Source organism: Lactuca sativa, chromosome 5 (assembly GCF_002870075.4).
Source record: "Lactuca sativa cultivar Salinas chromosome 5, Lsat_Salinas_v11, whole genome shotgun sequence".
Lineage (NCBI taxonomy): Eukaryota > Viridiplantae > Streptophyta > Magnoliopsida > Asterales > Asteraceae > Lactuca > Lactuca sativa.
Window position 1 is genome coordinate 16,630,175 of NC_056627.2, and position 26,164 is coordinate 16,656,338.

Consider the following 26,164-nt stretch of genomic DNA (forward strand, 5'->3'; position numbering starts at 1 on the left):
TTAAGAACCGACTTGTCTCCTCCTGTGGAGGACTCCGACTTGTCTCCTACTGCCATTCTTATCGAACACTAGGATTGTATTCCCATGTATTGCTCTGATACCATAATAAAACTAAGATCAAATCTGAATTCTTATTTCATAAAATAAAATACGATTACAATCGAATCGTTTTATAATCAATGTATCCTTATCAGATAAGGAAGCTAACTATACTAAGATAACAATAATCTTGTTCAACAAGAAATAATCAAAAGATAATGACATAACGATATAAATTTAAATCTCAACACTATTTAAAGGAGCTTGTTAATATTTTCCAATAGTTTTTTTTATTTAATATATCTATGTTTATCTAAAATATTTTCTAAAACCCTCTCCTTTAGTTAATTATTTTCTTAAAAAAACATCATATGTTAAATAACTAAAAAAATATAATACATTTTATATATATATATATATATATATATATATATATATATATATATATATATATATATATATATATATATATATATTACAATTGTCCTTACAAAACTTGAGAATATTATACAATTTTTATAAATTTAAATTTCATAGTTAAAATGTCACTAAATATTTTATCAAAGTAAATGATTAGTAAATATTAAAAAATTATTTAAAACTAACAAAAATAAAATATAATTAAAAAAAATGAGATGTTAGATACATAAGAGATTAAAATACATCAACCATTTATTATATATTAAATGAAATGATGATTAATAAAATATAAATAAATTATATATTCAAATGTAAATAAAAAAAATTAATAATAATAATTTATAGAAAAAAAAAATCTTATGGCTATGCTAATAAAAATGATAACGGGAAAATTATGAAATTAAATACTATATTTTTTTTCAACGAAGAAGAGTGTGGTTAGTAAAGTAACAAGTAATCTTGCTGGATGCCAACGAAAAGGCAAAATCCCACCACCCCCGCCAACTGTGGTTAAAAACAAACCGTTGGATGTCATCTCACCGTCACAAACTGTTCCAACGTCCTCTTCTTAAACCTTAATTTACGCTCACCGACACTCCACCCTCACCGGAAACTCAAACCTCCTCCCCATTCGCTTGTACATTCAGCTACATCCCTTGTACATTCCCTCATTTCAATCACCTAACCCTTACACGTGAACTTCAGTTACCCAACCAATAAACAGATCGAAAACCCTTCATTAATAAGCATCCTCATTTGTGAGTTTTATTTTTTTTATGTACTGTTTACTGAAACGGTAAAATGTCAACATCTTCTCTTCAAGTGTTTATGTCTGTCTTTATTAGGCTGAATTTTTTATTTATTTATGGACGCAGCTAGCTTCGCTTCATTGACAATCAATTCATCCCTTATATTATAAAATCGAAAAGGGTGAAAAGATACTGTGAGATCTAGATCTGTGCGACTCCGTTTTTGTTGCTCAAGGTTCATCAATGGCTTCCAAGTTGTTAATGGTTGTTGTTTCTATTCTGGATCTCATCGCTTTTGGCTTAGCTGTTGCTGCTGAACAAAGGAGAAGCACTGTGAGTAAAACTTTTCAATTCTTTATTATCGATCGAGTATGTTTCATCTATAGTTCAACTCGATGTGCACTCATTCTGTGAATTTAATTGAAAAATGTATAGTTAAAATGTTAAATCTTTGAATTTTTAATCGATTGAATGATCAACAGGCTAAAATACAACAAGATTCAGAAGATGAGTACAACTACTGTGTGTATGATTCAGACATTTCAACCGGTTATGGTCTTGGTGCGTTTTTTCTTCTGTTTGCTAGCCAGATTCTTATAATGGTGGCTAGCCGATGCTTCTGCTGCGGGAAAGCCTTGAACCCTACCGGTTCACGGGCTTGTGCTGTTATCCTCTTCATCTTTTGTTGGTATACTCTTCAACATCTTTGATATGTTTTAAGTTAATTAAGAGTTTATTGGGCCAGGATTTAACTTTGGGCTTTTGGGTGAACTTGATGCGTTACAATATGATATTCAGAGCACTTGATCAATATAACATGTTTTTTTTATGGTGTTACGATATGGTATCAGAGCAAGTAATTGATTTATGTGTGTGTGTCAGGATAACATTTTTTATTGCCGAGGCGTGTTTGCTTGCGGGTTCAGTGAGGAACGGGTACCACACAAAGTACAGGACCATATTCAATGAAGAACCTCCGTCTTGTGAGACGGTGAGAAAGGGAGTGTTTGCAGCAGGGGCGGCTTTCGTGTTCTTCACGGGGATTGTCTCACAGTTTTACTATGCATCTTACTCCAAGGCCCGGGGTGCGTTTCAACCATATGGTGGTGAAGCTAATGTGGGCATGGGGGCCTATAAATGAGAAATATTATATTGGTTGTGGTCTCTCTAAATTGACATGAGTATTTTTCGGGTTATTTTTTAGGTGTTACATTTGTCTATGAGGTTGTTTTGTGTATGTGAAGTGCATGTTATAATTTTTTCCACCAAGAATTATATTTGTAGTGTTACTGTTTTGTATAAATAATTGATTTCTTTTTATGTTTTTAGGGTCAAAAATTAAAACGATCAGTTTGGAGAAACACCTAAGAAAGAATTCCTGCAAGAAAACTGATTAAAAAGAATAAATTACTTTTGATTGGATGAATTTTTAATTTAGATTATGATTATTGTAACAGAAATGATTAAGGACCATAATTAAGTAGGACGACACTTTCATCGTGAACAAAAATAAGTCAAACATCATTAGGTATATTGTCAAAAAAATGCTTTAAAAACCACTTTTTTAATTGAACCGATCTAGTGACTGATTTCAGTTCGGCCGCCGTTTCAATCTGGTTTGAATGATTTTTATGTATTTTCCTAAAAGGTTTCAAGTTGAGAAGATTTGGTTTGAATGATTTTTATGTATTTTCCTAAAAGGTTTCAAGTTGAGAAGATTTGGCATCGGACAGGTGTCTAGTGTGCGTCGAAGCCGTGTTCGTTAGTGGTGTGCATCATTAGTCTTTGAGTTGTGTATAATTCGAATAACCTGATGGATTGAGCTGTTTAATTTCCTTTGGAAATGGGTTGGTTTTAGGGTAAACAACATAAAAGACACTCAGTTTACACCAAAATTCTAATTTGACACTGTGTTTTTTTTTGTCTCAAATTTGACATTGTATTTTCCAATTTGTTACAATTCTGACCACTTAACCGGTCAACCATGTTACATGATGACGTGTCAGTTCTGATGACGTGGCATGCTGACATGATATGCTGACGTGTCAAAATTGAATTTTTTTTCCACAAAAAACAATAAGTTTTTATTTTTTTCGATTTTGACAATAAATTTAATTTTTTCTTTCAATTTTGACATTATGTTTCATTTATCAAATTTTGTTCAATTTTGACCATTTTCCATTTGAAACTGTATAAATATACTATTTTATTACATTTTAAACGTATAAATATATTTTTTTTCGTTTAAAAACCACATTTTTATTTAAATACAAGGTTTTTTTTTTTTTTTTTTTTTTTTTTTTTTTTTTTTTTTTACATTCAAAGCATAATGTATAAATAAGCATTAGTTATATCATGAGAATCAAACTAACCATAAGCTTCTAATAAAATGTAAAATTTCACGGGTTGCAAATTTGACATCCGGGTTTTGATCGACTACACACCTCCAACCCTTCAAACTCATTTTAAAGTTGCGTATTTAATATAAAATGTGGTTTTTATATAACTAATACATATTTATATATAAAATTATGGTTTGAATGTAAAAAAAAAAAAAAAACTTACATTTATACAAAACTATGGTTTTAATTGAAAATTGTTAACATTAAACAAAATTGGAAAAAATGATGTTCGATTTGGAACGAAAAAAAAACATAGGGTTAATGTCATAAAAACCATCAAGTTTTCATAGTTTTGTCGGTTTTGTCCAAAGTTGAAATTTATGTTCGTTTTTACCCAAACATTTTTGAAAAAATGTTCGGTTTTACCCTTTTACCGGTGATAGCAGGTTTTCCAGGTTACCATTTATTTGCGTTTTTACCCTTAAATTTATAAAAAAAAAAAATTACACTTTTACCCTAAGTATATTTTTTTATAATATAGAAATTAATGCAGAAAAATCGTATTTATATACGAAAAAATATTTAATTAAGTATTGTATATATATATATATATATATATATATATATATTTATATATATATATATATATATATATATATATTTGTTTGTTTGTTTGTGTGTGTGTGTTTTTTTTGCATGGTTATACCATTTAAAAAGATAAATAATATTTTTAGAATTATGAATATTTGTTTTATATATATAGTTTTCAGAAGTATAAATACATATTTTTATTTTTTTATATATTGATATGTATCTATACTAAAAATATATTTATACTTAAAAAAACATATATCATAATACATATTTACACTTCTAAAAATATATGTATATACTTATATAAACATGTTTATGAATAAACAAGTTTTTTATTGATATGTATACTTTTAAATACATAAAAATACGTATTTATAGTTCTAAAAACATATTAATTTGTTTTTTTAAATCTTAAATGGTTTATCCAAGAAAAAAAAACTCATACGCGCGCACACACACATATACATATATATATATATATATATATATATATATATATATATATATATATATATATATATATATATATATATATATATATATATATATATATATATATATATATAACATTAAAAAAATGTAAATACAATACTTAATTAAAAAAATTTCGTATATAAATATGATTTGTCTGCTTGAATACGTATAATATGAAAAAAAAATACATAGTGTAAAAGTGTAAAAAAAAACTATAAATTTAAGGGTTTTTTTTTTTTTTTTTTTTTTTTTTTTTTTTTTTTTTTGCGAAGTTAATATAATGGTAACCTGTTATCACCGGTAAAAGAGTAAAACCGAACATTTTTTGGAAAATGTTAGGGTAGAAACGAACATAAAATTCAACTTTGGGCAAAACCGACAAAACCCTGAAAACTTGAGGGTTTTGATGAGTTTAACCCAAAAACATAGTGTCAAAATTGAAAAAAGTGAAAACTTAGTGTTTTTTGTGGAAAAAAATTCAATTTTGACACGTCAGCATATTATGTCAGCATGTCATGTTATCGGAACTGACACGTCATCATGTCATGTCATCATGTAACCTGCTTGACCGGTAAAATGGTTAGAATTGTAACAAATTGAAAAATCCAGTGTCAATTTGATAAAAAAACAGTGTCAAATTAGAATTTTGGTGTAAACTGAATGTTTTTTTATATTGATTACCCTTGTTTTTAAGAAATACAACTATCCAAATTCAATAAGCCGGTTCAAACGGTTTTTTACCGGTTCTATTACACCGGTTCAATTTGGCTTTTGAAAAAAGTGTCTGGTTCGATCTAATCTAGAAATTGGTATAAAACCGATTATGGTTGAACCGTTATCGTCTCTGGTTTTCCGATTTGAATTGATTTTTAAAATATTGTGTTAAAAAACTATTTCACCAACCTTCAGTTTTAAATGTTCTGAAAGCCAAATTTGAACATTTGTTATTGACGCCACTTAATATGTCGCTACACGTTACATAAATATAGAACTTGAAATAGACGGCCTGTCTGTTATCATTAAAAAAACATCACATGTGTGTAAAATTCTCTTCGCTAAGACGCTAACCATTTACATGACAAAGCAAGGGATCCCTAGAGGCTACAGGTCTCCATTAACCAATCTTAAGTTAATGTGAAAAAGATGAATCATTATATTTAAAAAGCAATAAATAGGAAATTCAGACTTGAAACTAAAACCTCTACTGACGCTGAAGGGTGTAAACACTCATAGGCCCATGTCCAAACACAATATGTATTGGGCTTAAAACTTGGGCCTGAATCATGATATTTAAAATTAAAAATAAAAATAAAATGGTTTTAGATGCTTATTTCAAGTTGTGTGGAGTGATGCATTGGATATGGGCTTGTAAATGATAATATGTCTTGGGCTTCAACCTTGGGCCCGGGCCTACACTTAGAATTAGGTAATTGCTTACCTCCTATGTTTGATACACATATGTCAATTTATCCAAATGTATAATGTACTTTGGCGTAAGATAGCAAAAAATGTATGTGTAGTAGATTATTAGTCTTGGATGATCCGGTCTTTGGTGAATTGTTCTTAGGTGACATCGTTCAGTCTTGGATAGATTTTTTTTTTTTTTTTTTTTTTTTTTTTATTATTATTATTTTTTTTATTTTTTTAGTTTTAGTTCGGTTTAAATTAGTTGGTCTGACGGTTTTTATGGTCATTTTTCTGATTCGATCTTTTTCGACGCTTTTGTCTCATAACAAGAATATATAAAAATTTAATATTCAATTAACATTAAAAAAAATCCTTATAAATTGTTGAATAATAGTACAGACATAGAAGATAAAGAAATTTCCAAAAATTATAGTTGTTGTCGTTGATATATACATATTCTTGCATGGGCCGGATTTTTGGTGAGGAATGACATTGGACAATGTACTTGTTGCATAATTTTTTGTTAGAGTGTCGGCAATGAAGTCCTTGTTGGTTTCTTCAACATTCGAGTTAGTATAAGATGATATTTTCGATGTCTTTTTTCCATTTCATATTTCAAAATCTCATTTTTCATATAGGTTAAGCATTCTTCATGATCCACATAGTTTTGTTCTCTCTCCATCAAATCATAATAGTATTTAAGCATCGCATACATTTTGTATTGTTTCACGTGTCAATATACATCTTTTTGTACTTAATATCTTGTCATTAAGAGAAAAACAAGACTATGAAGTTGTGGTGCTAACTTAAACCGTTAGTACATCCTTAACCACTAAGAATGAGATCTTATATCGACCTAAATTTTCTCTTTCTAGAAACCATTTTACAATATCAAAGTTTGTAAAAAATTTCGACAATTCCATTCCAATGATTGTCCATTGTTTATAAAATTGAATATTAGACGTTTGAATTCTTGAATGTTTTGGTTATTAAACCACGAGGTGATACTCATAAAACTCACTAACTCATGTATTGAAGAAGAACTAATTTAATGAGTTGGTTGCCTTAAGACAGAAAATGAGTATTCGCGTCTTGTGTCTCAACTCATGTATTGATTATAATATATGTTATATAATTGTTGAATATAATGTCAACAAATTGTTGTATTTCCTTTATTTCAATTTCTTCATGACCTAAAAGTTGACTAATACTATCATAGTATACCTTTAAAATTTACAAATGGATTGAATATCAAAGATGAACAACTAGCTGTTAGAAAGACATTTGAAGGAAAACCAGTAGTTGGAGATCGGATTGGGTTTGCCCAACCCAAGAGCAATTTAGACCTGAACCAAGACCGCTCTAAGGCCAATCGAGACCGGTAAAAGAGCAATGAATAAGGACTAACCTAATACTGCCAGTTTAGACGAATCTATACTACTCGATTCTATGTCGGTTTGGCATAGGTCTAAATTTTCAGATCATTTCAACTATCCACACCTACTTTAAGCACGTGATTTATTCTTTAGAAATCCAAACTAACACCCTCTTTTCTTCCTTTCTCGACACATTCACTCATGTTTCGACACGAGTCTGTTCATGATGATACTTTAAATACTGTCCGCGGGCATTTTTCCTACACGTGGATGACCGACATATATTTGGGAAATGAAGCCAACATTTTGATAAGTTTTGTGTACTTTAGATGGTACTTTATTAAAGACTTGGGTGGTTGTAGGTCGTCTATCTTCTTTATAGATACAACAAACATGTCAAAAGTGTATGCCTATACACCAAGTGTTGATCTTGTTGCTTCCACATTTTTAATCACTTGTTTCTCTACAAGTACAAAATGCACATGCCGAACACTTCTATTATTCAAACATTCACATGTCTTCTTCTTTCCTTTCACAAATTTATTTCCTTTTTCTTATTATCAATCGAATTCGGTATATCATTTAATTTTTCTTGAATGAGCTAAATGGCCATGACCCTTTACGAACAAAATCCCATCTTGTACTTAGTCTACTGGCATTTAAATATGATTTTTGATTACTAGAAATCTAGCATGCTAAGATTTTGATGTGAATGTATTTTAAGATTCATCGTAGCTTCTTCCGGACTTAGTCTAGTGGCATTTAAATCCCATCTTATTGAAAAGCATATATGCCTTATAGTCTAGTGGCATCTACGAAACACGATTGGTTAAATTAATGAATCAACTAATATCGATTACTAATTTTAAACAGGTGAAACAGAGAATTTACAACCCGAGTAAGAAAAATTGTTAAGGTTTTAATTATTGTTGATAATTTCTATTTCTAAATTTGATTAAAATCAGATAAAATATTGTTATTATATGATCATAGACGTATTACCTTTTTTTCTCATTTAACAAAACTTTTTATGGTATAAAAAATAATATAGAGACAACAGTATAATGAATTGTGACAATTTAAAATAACATAAACTTACTATACACATGTTACACGCATTACGTGTGACACATACGTATCCACAACAACTATCATATAATATATATGATAAATGATATGACACTATTTAAGTATGTATTTTGAGTCATTGTCTTAATATATTTGAGTAAAAATATTATATATATATATATATATACTTTGAAATGTATAATTACAGTTAAAATGTGAGATGTGATGCAAAAGAGGAGAACATAGCTGAAAATTACGCAAAAATGATGTTGGGCAGATTGACATTTCTTCAGTATTTTGGACATATCTAATAAATGTAACTCCGATTAAGGAGATTCAAGATGTACCGAAAACTAGACAAAACTTTGGATGACTTTCATGTTCGCGCCAAAATATGAAGTACAGTTCTCACACCGTGGCAAAGGCATTACCACGACGTGGTGGATCAAAAAATCACGAAAAAAAACCCATCTCAGTATACGTGTTTGTGTGCAATAAGGAAACTGACCACCACGACATGGTGAGACCTCTACCACGTTGTGGAAACGATGAAACCTATAAATTAAGTAAAAAAATTACCCTAAAAACATATCTTACATTCCTATTCGTTTTATGCGATTATAAACCTCAGAGCTATGATTTTGAGAGTCTATAAGGTGGTCAGAGTGTCATTAAACTGATATAGAGTGAAGATCTGACAACGATTAGTACTCCAATTGATTTCCAACTGTTTTTACTTTCTAAATTTAGGTGTTAAAACATTTTGCTTTGTGTTTAAAATAGATGAATCCTGAAATTTTGGATTAAATTGTTATTTGGATTGTGTTTTCTTATTTAATTTATTGTGAAAGTTCGATTGAAAGTCTATATGTGTTAAAGCTCGTTACTTTATTGCCTATTGTTAAGCTTATGTGATTAGAAGAACAATCTACTTATATATTCTTCAATCATAGTTCTTTTATTACCATAAAATAATTGTGACTAGTTTTGGATCAAAACTTAGGGTTAGGTTAATAAGTTATGAACTTTAATGTGTGTACATGTTTTAGATAACCATTCTTAGCATAATTTAATTCTAATAATCTTTAGGATTAATAAAAATCAAATCTTGCATGATACGAACAGAACAATGAATTTAGGGATAATTAATGGCATGACGATCAAATTAAAAGTCCTTAGAGTCATTAGTATTCTTGTATGGACCAAATACACGAATCAAGTTAGGAATCAGTGAATAATGAATAAATGATCATTGCATTAAAGTTATTATCCATGATTTTGAGATGTAATCTAACTTGAACCAAAGTACCTGAAGTGACTCGTTTCTAGTCAGTTTATCTAGTTAGCTTAGTCATTGATTTAATAAAGCTTTCATAATCACCCCCCCCCCCCCCTCTTTTTTATTTCTTTCATTTATATATTCACTATCGTTCCCCTTGAGTTCGACACCTTTGCTTATCAAAAGTAGACTATATTTGATCGGGTTCACTGCCTCTAAGGTATGGTTTAGAAGCGATAGATTGAGAACTATAAAAAAAACTAATACATTAAAAATACACTTCAAGTTTTTAACACCGTTTTCGGAGAATGGTTTTAAATTAGTTTAATTTGTTTGATTATTCGTTGTTGTTTTTAGTTATTATATTTTCATTTATTTTAGTTTATTTTTATTTACTTTGATAACATGTCACTTATCGGAAAGGACCAATATACTTGGGGCCCAACTTTCCTCGCTTCTTGAACCGGATGACACCTTTCCAAGGTGACACCTTCAGGAGAACCATATCTCCCACCTAGAACTCTAAATCTGACCGGCGCCTGTCAGAATAACTCTTCTGCCGACTCTGTGCTATATGAAGCCTAATCCGAACCTGCTGAATTAGCTCGGTGGTCTTAAGTACCACCTTGGTACTCCCCATAACATGGGTCCTAAATTTCCTCCCATTGAGCATCTCGAAAGGAGGTCGATCAATGCTGGCATGATAACTGTTGTTATATGAAAATTACGCTAATGGAAGAAAGTTTCCTAACTCCCACCGAAATTTAGAACACACGCCCATTGCATATCCTCAAGGGTCTGAATAGCCCGCTCACTCTGACCATCGGTCTGCGAATGGAAAGTTGTGCTGAAATGGAGACGAGTGCCCAACTCGTCATGAAACATCTTCCAAAACCTGGAAGTAAACCGGACATCTCTATCAAAACCACTGATACCGGCACCCCATGACGTGTCACAACCTCCCTGATATAAATCTTAGCCAACTTTTCAGTAGAGATACTCTCCTGAATCACGATGAAATGTGTGCTATTGGTCAAACGATCCACAATGACCCAAATAGATTCTACTCCGCGCGCAGTCCGGGGTAGCTTCGTGATAAAATCCATGGTAATATCTTCCCATTTCCATACGGGAATCTCCAATGGCTACATCTTGTCGTGAGGTTGCTGATGTGCGACCTTCACTTTCCTACAAGTCAAGCACTGCTCCACGTACCAAGCCACATCCCGCTTCATGCAGTGTCATCAATAATCAGGACGGATATCCATATACATCTTCGTCACCCCGGGATGAATGGAGAGCCTAGACTTGTATGCCTCCTCCATCAGAATCTGACGCACATTGCCCCAATACGAGACCCAAACTGGCCAATGTAGAGTCAATAATCCACGTATGTCATAATCGAAGGAAGCCACCTAGCCCATAATATACTCGCTCTTTTGGTGCTCTTCCTTTATAGCCTCGGCTTGTGCCTCACGAATTTTCTCCAACAATGGAGTAATCACTATCATCCTCAAACATATGTCTCTGATCGGAGCCGCAACTACCTTGCGGCTGAGAGCATCGGCCACCACATTGGCCTTCCCCGGGTGATAAAGGATCTCACAATCATAATCCTTCACCACATCCAACCACCGGCGCTGCTTATTTTCAGATTCGGTTGATCCATTAAATACCTCAGGCTCTTGTAATCCGTGTAGATATTAAAACGGACCCCATAGAGGTAATGCCGCCAAATCTTGAGAGCGAAAACCACAGCCCCCAACTCCAAATCATGTTTAAGATAATTCGCCTCATGAGGCTTCAACTACCTCGAAGCATAAGCGATCACACGACCCCTCTGCATCAACACTGCCCCCAATCCTGTGATCGATGCATCACAATATACTACAAAATCCTCGACACCCTCTGACAGGGTCAAAGTCGGCGCCTCACACAACTACTGTATCAAAGTCTTGAAAGTTTCTTGCTACTCAGTCCCCAGCGAAATGTAACCGTCTTCTCTGTCAGTCGGGTCAAAGGAACTGCTATCTTGGAGAAATCCTGGATGAATCTCCGATAATAACCCGTTAAACCAAGAAAACTTCGAATCTCAGATGGATACCTCAGAACCTCCCACTACATCACGGTCTCAACCTTGGCTAGATCGACCAAAATCTGATTCTGGTTGACAAGGTTCCCCAGAAATTGCACCTCACGCAACCAGAACTCACACTTAGAGAACTTTGTGAAAAGTCTCTCCCTCCTCAACGTCTCCAACACTTCCCTCAAGTGCTCCTCATGATGCTCCTAAGTCTTGGAATAAACCAAGATTTCATCAATGAATACAATCATAGACCGATCCAACATTGGTATGCACATGCAGTTCATGTGTAACGACCATAAAAATTCAACCAATTTTTAACTTTTCAAAAACAACCCATTTTCTCAATGTTATTACAAAAAGGTTTTCAATACAATTATTATCGGAGTCTTCCCAGAATCACATCATAAAACGTAATCATGAGGAGAGGTACAATCACGCCTTTTCCTTGCCACGGTCTCCTGAAGAACCTGAAAAACATTAAACCACAACTGTAAGCCCGAAAGCTTAGTGAGATACCCCCAAAATACCTACCACATATACCATAGACGCATAACATGCCATATCATATCAGAACACAGAACATCCATGCACTTCGGGTCTATTGTGTGACTGGTCTGCCGCACCGGCCAACAGTCAACCTGGTCTACCCTCCGAGTCTAGCCATATACATCGAGTTTGCAGTGTGATTGGTCCGCCCGCACCGGGCCTTCAATCCACCTGGTCCACTCTCTGAGTCTACAGTATGACTGGTCCGCCCGCACCGGGCCTTCAGTTGGCCTGGTCCACTCTCTGAGCCTCGGCACGTCTGGTCCACCCTCTTGGGGTCTACAGCCTATCCGGACCGCTCACTGGGCCTTCGAGACAACCGGTCCGCCTTGGGTATCTTGGCCTACAGCACAAAGCAGGACCCGCCTCAACCCAACCCCAGTCCAAACAACCATGTGCACATAAACATACAATCATATAACAATTCACAGTCAACAAGCCGATCTAGCAGATCACATAACATATCATCATCCTAACCAGGATACCGACCTAACCGGTCACTAGCATAGCATCATCCTACATAACAGGATACCGACCTTAACCAGGTCTCTAACATATACCATCCTAGCTACCAGGTTGCAAACATATCAAAGCAATAACATAACAACAATACCCGTATCTCAATCCGATAAAGGGCCGACCTTGGTGCCTTAGACCCTGTTGATATAGTGAGGATAACTCACCTTGCCACTGCCGAAACTCTGAACTGAAGAAGTAGATTCTCGAATCACCGACTCACCGAAAATCCCGAACTAGCCAACATAGCACAAATAATCATTAGGCTAAGCACAATACCCTTCCAAGGGTAAATTGACCATTTTACCCTTAACACAATCTGGCCCAACACTAGGTAAGCTCTCAAGCCCACTGATGGCCCAAAGACCAAAAGTCCGAAGCAAAGCCCACTATTGGCCCAATTTACTAAATTGGGCCCACCACACCAAATGGGGCTAGACCCATGGTCCATAACAACTAATGGGTCCACAATACTCCATCCATAATGTCCAGTCATGGCCCAAAATCCAGCAGCCCAATAACAACCCAATCCCTAAGGCCCAAAATGAAAAACCCAACAGAGGGAGTACGCTGGTGTACCCTCCTTAGTACGTTGGGCGTACACGCTGATTCGCGATTGGGGATCGAGGCACTAACCCGCTACGCGGGGCGTACTCCTCTGTTATGTGGGGCGTAACTTCGCTGCTCATTAAGTCCTCATAACTTCTTAATGGCTTAAGCTCTTAAGCCCAAACTTCAGATCCTTAGGCCAAATATGCCTAAGATTCATAAAGTCTCAAACTTTATCACTTGGGACGTCCATAAAGCTCTTAATCCAAGGTCTTAATCCATTAAGACCTACTTATCTCACACATGGAGCAACCACAGCCCTTGGGACCTCATTTTTCTCACTCAAGACCTCTCCAAAGGTCTGAAAGGACAGATAATCTCGACCAACTCAAAACATGCATCAAGATGAGGACTTTTGGGACAAGAATGATGTCAAAACTTCACAACACTTAGATCTATGCAATATAAATGACAAGCAAGAAGCTTTATACCTCAGATAGGCTCCAAAGGATGATATCTTTCCAGATCTATAAGCTCCAGCCACTCAACTCCTTCTTTGACAACTTCCTCTTTCTTCTTCTAGCCTCTCCTTTGCCAAAATAAGCTTTCCAAGGCCAAACACACCCAACAATGGAGGTGGAACGGCTATCTATGGTTTCTGAGGTTAAGAGAGAGCTTATGGAGGCTAGGGTATGAACCAACATGTTCCTTATATAGTGGCTGACCCTAATTTTAGGGTTTTAGAACTCTGAGAGTACGTTGGGCGTACCTCTAGTACGTTGGGCGTACTCGACCCTGCACCCGCATCCATTTATACACTTACGCTGGGCATAACCCAGCCTACGCTGGGCGTACTCGGCGTGTCCCAACTTTCATATTTGGCCCTTTCTTCCACTTTTCCCACAAAAGGACCGAAATACCCTTCCTCTTAAATCCCGGGGACTCACAAATAAGTACTTTTAGGAATGGGGTGTTACAATTCTCCCCCACTTAAATTAGGCTTCGCCCTCGAAGCCTGTGACAACTCGACTCCAGAACTTCTCCCGCAACGCACCACCTGGCATTAACCAAACCCGGTTCCTTAAGACACAACCATTGAAATCCGAAACTCAACCTTCACTTTTCTTGCGGTGTTCTGACCACCGCCTCAAGCCGGCCACCGGATTCACCCTTTGATAACCACACTTATCAGATTCTACACTTATCAACCGAGTACCACTCCATGGCACTTTTCTCGATCCTGATCACAAAAATCACTTGACTCTTACGAGCTAGATATAACCCTGAACCACCGGGTTCCCGATCCGAGTCCAACTCTATCCATTCCATGCTGACAGAATGACACATTCTTCAGCCTCAGAGCAACTCCCATGAGTTCTCCTTTTGCAATCGCATGCACATGCTAAACTAGCTCTAGCACCCTCGGGTTGGGAAAGCCCCTCACACTGAAGACACCTCCAAACATCCCCTAAGATGAATCACCACTACATACACAATTCCTTGATCAGAATCAAACTGGGAATCCAAGACTCCATCCCTGCACCCCTTCCGAGCCTCTTGGCTCTACACCCGCAGAATCCCTTCCACGACCTCAACAGTCATCCAATCCGGATGTGATTCCATACCACTGCCGCAATCACGCTGCTTAATGACCATAATTGGATCACTCCAATCATAACTCTGCACTGCCGCTTTCACTTCTGTGAATTTACACTCCCTCTCGGAGCTACATTCCTCTCTCTATCCTTACCAAGGAAATCCACTTGGCCGCCTTGTCACTGCGACAAGTGCCACGGTGCTCGCCCAACGCTACACCACTCCTCTATAGCATAACCGCTATCCATGCAACACACATGCTCTGAATCTGCTCGCAAGGACTCTCGAGTCCATGCACTATCTCCACTAATCGAGATCAATACCCGGGGCCAGACCTTCTAATGCTAACACATCGCGACATACTCAATCTATTTCCTCGAACCGATCTAACAATACTTGCAGAGTCTTCAGCATGACTGGACCGCCTTACCAGGCCTTCAGCCAATCTGGACCACTCTCAGAGCCTTCATTCAATCTGGACCGCCCTCCAGGGCCTTCAGTCTGGCTGGACCATCCTCCGAGCCTTCGGCCTGACTGGTACGCCTACTGGCCTTCAGTCTATCCGGACCGCTCAACTAGCATTCATCATTCCGAGTTATCCCTCCGGGAGACTCCCCCATGCGTACTATTCTAGCCCTCTAGGGGTTCCGAACTCTATCTCCATCCTACATACTTAATCCCGGCCTGATCCCAAGCCCTCCACAATCGAATACCCTTGGTCTATATCCCGCCCCGCATGCCTGCCACTTACTCATACCAGCCTATGCTCTTGGCTGACAAAAACACTGCTGAATCCCAAGCAGCTAAACAACCTTACATGCTCATCGATCTTCCGGAGAATTTTCCAATTCTCCCTCACTTATAGCACTGACTATCAATCACCGGTCATCATCACCGACCTCCCTCAACCACCTTACACCACACAAACACTTACACGCGAACTGATCCCCACTAGCACGAGCAACCTTCACAAAATCACATAACAACACTGATCATCCCGAGCTCGAAAGAAACTCAATCTGCAGCTAACCACTCCTCAGAATGCAGATGCTACCCGACATTCAAACCAGACGCCAGATTTCCATTAATAACCCTCATGAATGATAACCAACGAAATTCCCAATACTAAACCCATAACCATACCATAACCCGCAAAGAACAACGAATACCATATCGAAAACCACACAACGAGACTAGCAGATAAACAATACTCCACAATAATCACAAGATAACAAGATATCAAGAAAGAAACATACCCGCCGCTGCATCCGGCACTGCTCTGACCTCCTCTGCTGTAAGCTGAAAAGCACGACCCTGAGCCCTTGGGGGCTCCGCTCCACCCTGACCTCCGCCCGTGATCCTCAAAGTGGCCAGTGCTGGAGCCTGCACCGGTCCTGCAGCAAGCTGTGGATAGTTGACCCTCAAGTGTCCAACCTGATGACAATGATAACAAATCCTCAAATCCCGAATCAGGGCTGACTGCCGACAATCCCTCGCATAGTGCCCCTTCTTTTTGTACTTGCGGCAAGCACCACCGGACCTACAAACTCCGGTGTGACCCTTCCCACACTTCCCACAAGCGTGGCTGCTCTGATCTCCCACCCTAGAATCAACGGTCTTGGACCATTTCGGCACCGGCTGCGACTGCACCGGTGCCTGCCTCAGTTCTCGCAACTGCAACTCAATCTCTAACTCATGCCGCCTGGCGGTATCCTGCAACTCCAACAAAGTCTCACACCTCTACGTAGACACAAACTGTCTGATATATCTCTTGAGCATACTCAGATATCGGGACATCTGAGCTTGCTCCGAAGCGAACTCAGGGAAAAACATCGCCCTCTCAATGAACATCCTGGTGATCTCCGTCACCGACTCCGAATCCTGCTTCAGCTCAAGGAACTCCTGAGCCAATCTCTCCCTCTCAACCCGCGGAACATAACGAGTGCTGAACACTTCTCTGAACTAATCCCATGAAACCACAACCCTCTACACATCCGAGTATGACCCCGTGGTCAATCTCCACCAATCCTTCGCCCCGAGCCTCAACAGGTTCAGAGCACACCTCACCCTCTGATCAGCAGGGCATGAACACATGAAGAAACACCCCTCCACGTCCGACAACCACCTCATAGCAACAATCGGGTCCTGAACTCCATCAAAGGTAGGAGGCTTCCTATTATCGAAGTCCTGATACTGAAAACCTCGACCAGCTCCTCCCCCTGTCGCTGCTACAGCCGTTGTAGCCGCGGCGGCAACCGTCTCAGTGAGAGCCGCATAGTGCTCATCAAAAGACTCAACCATGGCGGTCTTGATCGACCCAAACAGTTCCCGCAGCTCGGCCCGGAACAACGCAGCAACCTCATCATGCAGGATCTCACGAATCCTAGCATCCAACTCGCTTGTACTCATCTGAACAATAACCTCGGGCGGTACTGACCCACCCTGACCGCCCTCTCCGGCTCCTGATCCTGACCCGAATCCGCTCCCAGCATGCCTCGTGACCACCATATTGAAAAACACCACAAAATCTCAGACACTTCCCACTATCCCGGGAACCAACTCTCAACCCAACCCTAGAGGTCATAGTTTCCCTGATACGCGTATGGGTCCTGTGCTTTCAGTAGTACGGGCCCATACTACCTTCCACACCTACCCATATTTGTATGAAGTACTACCACAACACCCTAGTGAAAACATACATAACAAACGCTCAATCCTCACTCCTTGAGGAACACCGGAAATCTCCCACAGAGGACCCTAGGCTAGCAGGCATCATAAATCAGGCAACACTTATCATGAAACCCTGAAGATCTTTAGCCTAGTACTAGCATGCTGTTCTATCAAAGCTCAAAAACAAATATCATGTATGGTATTTTGGGGTTACTTACTGGCTCCGGCTGATCGTACCTCCGCATCAACCATGGCGGTCTTGATCGACCCAAACAGTTCCCGCAGCTCGGCCCGGAACAACGCAGCAACCTCATCATGCAGGATCTCACGAATCCTAGCATCCAACTCGCTTGTACTCATCTGAACAATAACCTCGGGCGGTACTGACCCACCCTGACGCCCTCTCCGGCTCCTGATCCTGACCCGAATCCGCTCCCAGCATGCCTCGTGACCACCATATTGAAAAACACCACAAAATCTCAGACACTTCCCACTATCCCGGGAACCAACTCTCAACCCAACCCTAGAGGTCATAGTTTCCCTGATACGCGTATGGGTCCTGTGCTTTCAGTAGTACGGGCCCATACTACCTTCCACACCTACCCATATTTGTATGAAGTACTACCACAACACCCTAGTGAAAACATACATAACAAACGCTCAATCCTCACTCCTTGAGGAACACCGGAAATCTCCCACAGAGGACCCTAGGCTAGCAGGCATCATAAATCAGGCAACACTTATCATGAAACCCTGAAGATCTTTAGCCTAGTACTAGCATGCTGTTCTATCAAAGCTCAAAAACAAATATCATGTATGGTATTTTGGGGTTACTTACTGGCTCCGGCTGATCGTACCTCCGCATCAACCATGGCGGTCTTGATCGACCCAAACAGTTCCCGCAGCTCGGCCCGGAACAACGCAGCAACCTCATCATGCAGGATCTCACGAATCCTAGCATCCAACTCGCTTGTACTCATCTGAACAATAACCTCGGGCGGTACTGACCCACCCTGACGCCCTCTCCGGCTCCTGATCCTGACCCGAATCCGCTCCCAGCATGCCTCGTGACCACCATATTGAAAAACACCACAAAATCTCAGACACTTCCCACTATCCCGGGAACCAACTCTCAACCCAACCCTAGAGGTCATAGTTTCCCTGATACGCGTATGGGTCCTGTGCTTTCAGTAGTACGGGCCCATACTACCTTCCACACCTACCCATATTTGTATGAAGTACTACCACAACACCCTAGTGAAAACATACATAACAAACGCTCAATCCTCACTCCTCGAGGAACACCGGAAATCTCCCACAGAGGACCCTAGGCTAGCAGGCATCATAAATCAGGCAACACTTATCATGAAACCCTGAAGATCTTTAGCCTAGTACTAGCATGCTGTTCTATCAAAGCTCAAAAACAAATATCATGTATGGTATTTTGGGGTTACTTACTGGCTCCGGCTGATCGTACCTCCGCATCAACCATGGCGGTCTTGATCGACCCAAACAGTTCCCGCAGCTCGGCCCGGAACAACGCAGCAACCTCATCATGCAGGATCTCACGAATCCTAGCATCCAACTCGCTTGTACTCATCTGAACAATAACCTCGGGCGGTACTGACCCACCCTGACGCCCTCTCTGGCTCCTGATCCTGACCCGAATCCGCTCCCAGCATGCCTCGTGACCACCATATTGAAAAACACCACAAAATCTCAGACACTTCCCACTATCCCGGGAACCAACTCTCAACCCAACCCTAGAGGTCATAGTTTCCCTGATACGCGTATGGGTCCTGTGCTTTCAGTAGTACGGGCCCATACTACCTTCCACACCTACCCATATTTGTATGAAGTACTACCACAACACCCTAGTGAAAACATACATAACAAACGCTCAATCCTCACTCCTCGAGGAACACCGGAAATCTCCCACAGAGGACCCTAGGCTAGCAGGCATCATAAATCAGGCAACACTTATCATGAAACCCTGAAGATCTTTAGCCTAGTACTAGCATGCTGTTCTATCAAAGCTCAAAAACAAATATCATGTATGGTATTTTGGGGTTACTTACTGGCTCCGGCTGATCGTACCTCCGCATCAACCATGGCGGTCTTGATCGACCCAAACAGGTCCCGCAGCTCGGCCCGGAACAACGCAGCAACCTCATCATGCAGGATCTCACGAATCCTAGCATCCAACTCGCTTGTACTCATCTGAACAATAACCTCGGGCGGTACTGACCCACCCTGACCGCCCTCTCCGGCTCCTGATCCTGACCCGAATCCGCTCCCAGCATGCCTCGTGACCACCATATTGAAAAACACCACAAAATCTCAGACACTTCCCACTATCCTGGGAACCAACTCTCAACCCAACACTAGAGGTCATAGTTTCCCTGATACGCGTATGGGTCCTGTGCTTTCAGTAGTACGGGCCCATACTACCTTCCACACCTACCCATATTTGTATGAAGTACTACCACAACACCCTAGTGAAAACATACATAACAAACGCTCAATCCTCACTCCTCGAGGAACACCGGAAATCTCCCACAGAGGACCCTAGGCTAGCAGGCATCATAAATCAGGCAACACTTATCATGAAACCCTGAAGATCTTTAGCCTAGTACTAGCATGCTGTTCTATCAAAGCTCAAAAACAAATATCATGTATGGTATTTTGGGGTTACTTACTGGCTCCGGCTGATCGTACCTCCGCATCAACCATGGCGGTCTTGATCGACCCAAACAGTTCCCGCAGCTCGGCCCGGAACAACACAGCAACCTCATCATGCAGGATCTCACGAATCCTAGCATCCAACTCGCTTGTACTCATCTGAACAATAACCTCGGGCGGTACTGACCCACCTTGACGCCCTCTCCGGCTCCTGATCCTGACCCGAATCCGCTCCCAGCATGCCTCGTGACCACCATATTGAAAAACACCACAAAATCTCAGACACTTCCCACTATCCCGGGAACCAACTCTCAACCCAACCCTAGAGGTCATAGTTTCCCTGATACGCGTATGGGTCCTGTGCTTTCAGTAGTACGGGCCCATACTACCTTCCACACCTACCCATATTTGTATGAAGTACTACCACAACACCCTAGTGAAAACATACATAACAAACGCTCAATCCTCACTCCTCGAGGAACACCGGAAATCTCCCACAGAGGACCCTAGGCTAGCAGGCATCATAAATCAGGCAACACTTATCATGAAACCCTGAAGATCTTTAGCCTAGTACTAGCATGCTGTTCTATCAAAGCTCAAAAACAAATATCATGTATGGTATTTTGGGGTTACTTACTGGCTCCGGCTGATCGTACCTCCGCATCAACCATGGCGGTCTTGATCGACCCAAACAGTTCCCGCAGCTCGGCCCGGAACAACGCAGCAACCTCATCATGCAGGATCTCACGAATCCTAGCATCCAACTCGCTTGTACTCATCTGAACAATAACCTCGGGCGGTACTGACCCACCCTGACCGCCCTCTCCGGCTCCTGATCCTGACCCGAATCCGCTCCCAGCATGCCTCGTGACCACCATATTGAAAAACACCACAAAATCTCAGACACTTCCCACTATCCCGGGAACCAACTCTCAACCCAACCCTAGAGGTCATAGTTTCCCTGATACGCGTATGGGTCCTGTGCTTTTAGTAGTACGGGCCCATACTACCTTCCACACCTACCCATATTTGTATGAAGTACTACCACAACACCCTAGTGAAAACATACATAACAAACGCTCAATCCTCACTCCTCGAGGAACACCGGAAATCTCCCACAGAGGACCCTAGGCTAGCAGGCATCATAAATCAGGCAACACTTATCATGAAACCCTGAAGATCTTTAGCCTAGTACTAGCATGCTGTTCTATCAAAGCTCAAAAACAAATATCATGTATGGTATTTTGGGGTTACTTACTGGCTCCGACTGATCGTACCTCCGCATCCTCCTTTTACTCATTTTGAAAACCATTTTCAATTCTCTTTTAAAAACTCTCCCTGATTTGAGACTGGATTCACACGAATGTTCCTCCAATTCACTCAAACCAAGGCTCTGATACCAACTTGTAACGACCATAAAAATTCAACCAATTTTTAACTTTTCAAAAACAACCCATTTTCTCAATGTTATTACAAAAAGGTTTTCAATACAATTATTATCATAGTCTTCCAAGAATCACATCATAAAACGTAATCATGAGGAGCGGTACGATCACGCCTTTGCCTTGCCACAGTCTCCTGAAGAACCTGAAAAACATTAAACCACAACTGTAAGCCCGAAAGCTTAGTGAGATACCCCCAAAATACCAACCACATATACCATACATGCATAACATGCCATATTATATCAGAACACATACCATCCATGCACTTCGGGTCTATTGTGTGACTGGTCCGCCGCACCGGCCAACAATCCACCTGGTCCACCCTCCGAGTCTAGCCATATACATCAAGTCTGCAGTGTGATTGGTCTGCCCGCACCGGGCCTTCAATCCACCTGGTCCACTCTCTGAGTCTACAATATGACTGGTCCGCCCGCACCGAGCCTTCAGTCGGCCTGGTCCACTCTCTGAGCCTCGACACGTCTGGTCCGCCCTCTTGGGGCCTACAGCCTATCCGGACCGCTCGCTGGGCCTTTGGGACAACCAGTCCGCCCTGGGTATCTTGGCCTATAGCACAAAGCAGGACCCGCCTCAAACCAAACCCAGTCCAAACAACCATGTGCACATAAACATACAATCATATAACAATTCACAGTCAACAAGCCGATCTAGCATATCACATATCATATCATCATCCTAACCAGGATACCGACCTAACCGGTCACTAGCATAGCATCATCCTACATAACAGGATATCGACCTTAACCAGGTCTCTAACATATACCATCCTAGCTACCAGGATGCAAACATATCAAAGCAATAACATAACAACAATACCCGGATCTCAATCCGATAAAGGGCCGGCCTTGGTGCCTTAGACCCTGTTGATATAGTGAGGATAACTCACCTTGCCACTGCCGAAACTCTAAACTGAAGAAGCAGATTCTCGAATCACCGACTCACCAAAAATCCCGAACTAGCCAACATAGCACAAATAATCATTAGGCTAAGCACAATACCCTTCCAAGGGTAAATTGACCATTTTACCCTTAACTCAATCCGGCCCAACACTAGGTAAGCTCTCAAGCCCACTGATGGCCCAAAGACCAAAAGTCCGAAGCAAAGCCCACTATTGGCCCAATTTACTAAATTGGGCCCACCACACCAAATGGCCCTAGACCCATGGTCCATAACAACTAATGGGTCCATAATACTCCATCCATAATGTCCAGTCACGGCCCAAAATCCAGCAGCCCAATAACAACCCAATCCCTAAGGCCTAAAATGAAAAACCCAACAGAGGGAGTACGTTGGGCGTACCCTCCTTGGTACGCTGGGCGTACACGCTGATTCGCGATTGGGGATCGAGGAACTGACCCGCTACGCGGGGCGTACTCCTCTGTTACGCGGGGCGTAACTTCGTTGCTCATTAAGTCCTCATAACTTCTTAATGGTTTAAGCTCTTAAGCCCAAACTTCAGATCCTTAGGCCAAATATGCCTAAGATTCATAAAGTCTCAAACTTTATCACTTGGGACGTCCATAAAGCTCTTAATCCAAGGTCTTAATCCATTAAGACCTACTTATCTCACATATGGAGCAACCACAGCCCTTGGGACCTCATTTTTCTCACTCAAGACCTCTCCAAAGGTCTGAAAGGACAGATAATCTCGACCAACTCAAAACATGCATCAAGATGAGGACTTTTGGGACAAGAATGATTTCAAAACTTCACAACACTTAGATCTATGCAATATAAATGACAAGCAAGAAGCTTTATACCTCAGATAGGCTCCAAAGGATGATATCTTTCTAGATCTATAAGCTACAGCCACTCAACTCCTTCTTTGACAACTCCCTCTTTCTTCTTCTAGCCTCTCCTTTGCCAAAATAAGCTTTCCAAGGCCAAACACACCCAACAATGGAGGTGGAATGGCTATCTAGGGTTTCTGAGGTTAAGAGAGAGCTTATGGAGGCTAGGGTATGAACCAACATGTTCCTTATATAGTGGCTGACCCTAATTTTAGTGTTTTAGAACTCTGAGAGTATGCTGGGCGTACCTCTAGTACGCTGGGCGTACTCGACCCTGCACCCGCGTCCATTTATACACTTACGTTGGGCGTAACCCAGCCTACGCTGGGCGTACTCGGCGTGTCTCAACTTTCATATTTGGCCCTCTCTTCCACTTGTCCCACAAAAAGACCAAAATACCCTTCCTCTTAAATCTCGAGGACTCACAAATAAGTACTTTTAGGAATGGGGCGTTACATTATGAGATTCATGAACGCAATTGGAGCATTGGTGAGCCCAAAAGGCATCACCACGAACTCGTAATGACCATAACGGGTCTGGAAAGCTGTCTTTTGCACATCCTCATCCCTAACCCTCATCTAATGATAACCCAATCGTAAATCAATCTTGGAAAAACCAAGATGCACCTTGAAGCTGGTCAAAAAGATCATCAATCCTTGGGAGTGGACAACAGTTCTTTACCGTTACCTTATTCAGCTCCCGGTAGTCGATGCACATACGATGAAACCCATCCTTCTTCTTCACAAACATGATCAGTGCTCCCTAAGGTGAATTTCTTGGTTGAATGAACCTTTTGTCTAACAGATCCTGCAGCTATGTATACAACTCCTGCATCTCGGGAGGAGCCAACCGATACGATGTTTTGGCTATCGAAGTTGCACCAGGAATCATATCAATCCTGAACTCACCTTGTCTCTCCGGAGGCACCCTAGGAAAATCCTCCAGAAACACATCTGGGTAATCCCTCACAATTGACACATCATCCATGGTCACCTTACCCTTATCCCGGGTATCCATAACATAGGCGATATAACCGAAACAACCCTGCTGAAGATAGCGTCTGGCCCTCGCCGCTAAACACAAAACTAGACCACGTTGAGATCTTTCCCCATGAACCACTAACTCTCCCCTACTTGGGGTCCAAACCCCAACTAATTGTTGCTCACAGTCGATCACTGCCCTATTAAGGCTCACCGATCCATGCCCACAATAACCTATTGGGTTTTGAGCACTATAACACTCCTAAGGTGCACATGCAACCCTAAATGCTTTGGATCTATGTTTTCTCTAATTATGAATGCATTTTGTTTTTCCATAGCATTCTCCCTATCTAGCATACAATTGAAGCTATATAATATAAAACTTTAGTTTGGATGCTTACCTCTTGAGTAGGGTAGAGTTCTTGACCTTTGAAAGCTTTGGTACCTCAAGTGTGATGCCTCTATTGGTTCATAAACACCAAAATGCAAAAGGAGGCTTGAGAGAATAAGTTGGTTAGCTCCAAGAGATGGTGTAGCCGATTTTGGCTATAGAAGGGTTCTATTTATAGTGTTGCACATGCTAGGGTTACACTTTGTAATAACCCATGACTTGCCACATTCTCATGCTCCATGGGTTTAACCTCCATGGACTATCTTTGGATTAGTTTAGCCCACCTACATGATCATGAATCATTGGCCCACACTACAAGAATGATCGATTTACATAATCAAGTCTCTTTTGATCACAAAATTAATTCCAAATTAATTATTGATCAATACTAATTAAATAATATGATTTCATATTAATATATTATACTTGTAATATATTAATAAACCATAAACAACCTTATTCTCAAAATCCATCCTATCAAGTTGCACTGGTCAAAGCAACCCAAAAAGGACCATGCTACAATCGGGTCAAGTACATCCCGGTTATAGTTATGGGCTTAGACACCAAATCCAACAGTCTCCTACTTGGATAAGTCTAGTAACTATAACTGCCAGTGTGCAAGATCCGACTTAGCAATCGTAAGCTTTCAAAAGCCGTTGTCAACTCTGACCCAATCAGTGACACATCCTTTAGATAAGGGATCATATAATCCTCTGTTCTCAAGATATCAGCTAACAAATACATGTAACAATGCCATACTCATACTTATTGTCCAACAGTTTGTTTCCAGATTTCCGATTCGTCTGACATAGAACATAACTGAACACATCAATTTAGTTCTGACTGGGCCCGACACATAGTCAAAACAAAATCATCGAGGGGACCAAGATATCGCTTTTAATCCTCTTAGAATAAAAAGGAACAGATAAACTTCGACATTATATGCTTGTACTAACTACTCATTGAATCATGTATAACGATACGTTTTATAACATCAAATTACTGATGCTTTTTCGTATCATCAATGCACAACCAACTTGTAGTCAACAACTCATATATCTTGGTTTGAAGACTTATATGATAGTATCATCTCACGATCACTCGAGATAAATTCCATGAAGTGATTCAAGTGAGTGCGGGTTGATCC

At 40.1% G+C, this 26,164-nt stretch overlaps 1 protein-coding gene across 2 annotated transcripts; it reads left to right on the forward strand.

The window, feature by feature from the left end:
- The first annotated feature begins 1,008 nt into the window (after positions 1–1,008).
- Positions 1,009–2,528, forward strand: LOC111910531 (uncharacterized). 2 transcript variants are annotated; one of them, XM_042902378.2, is made up of 4 exons: positions 1,009–1,255; positions 1,335–1,541; positions 1,691–1,896; positions 2,091–2,528. In XM_042902378.2, exons 2-4 carry the CDS (start codon positions 1,452–1,454, stop codon positions 2,347–2,349), a joined length of 555 nt encoding a protein of 184 aa, XP_042758312.1. In that variant the 5' UTR covers positions 1,009–1,255; positions 1,335–1,451; the 3' UTR covers positions 2,350–2,528. The 2 variants fall into 2 exon arrangements, with proteins under 2 accessions (XP_042758312.1, XP_023762134.1); XM_023906366.3 differs by having other exon boundaries at positions 1,009–1,217.
- The last annotated feature ends 23,636 nt before the right edge of the window (positions 2,529–26,164 follow it).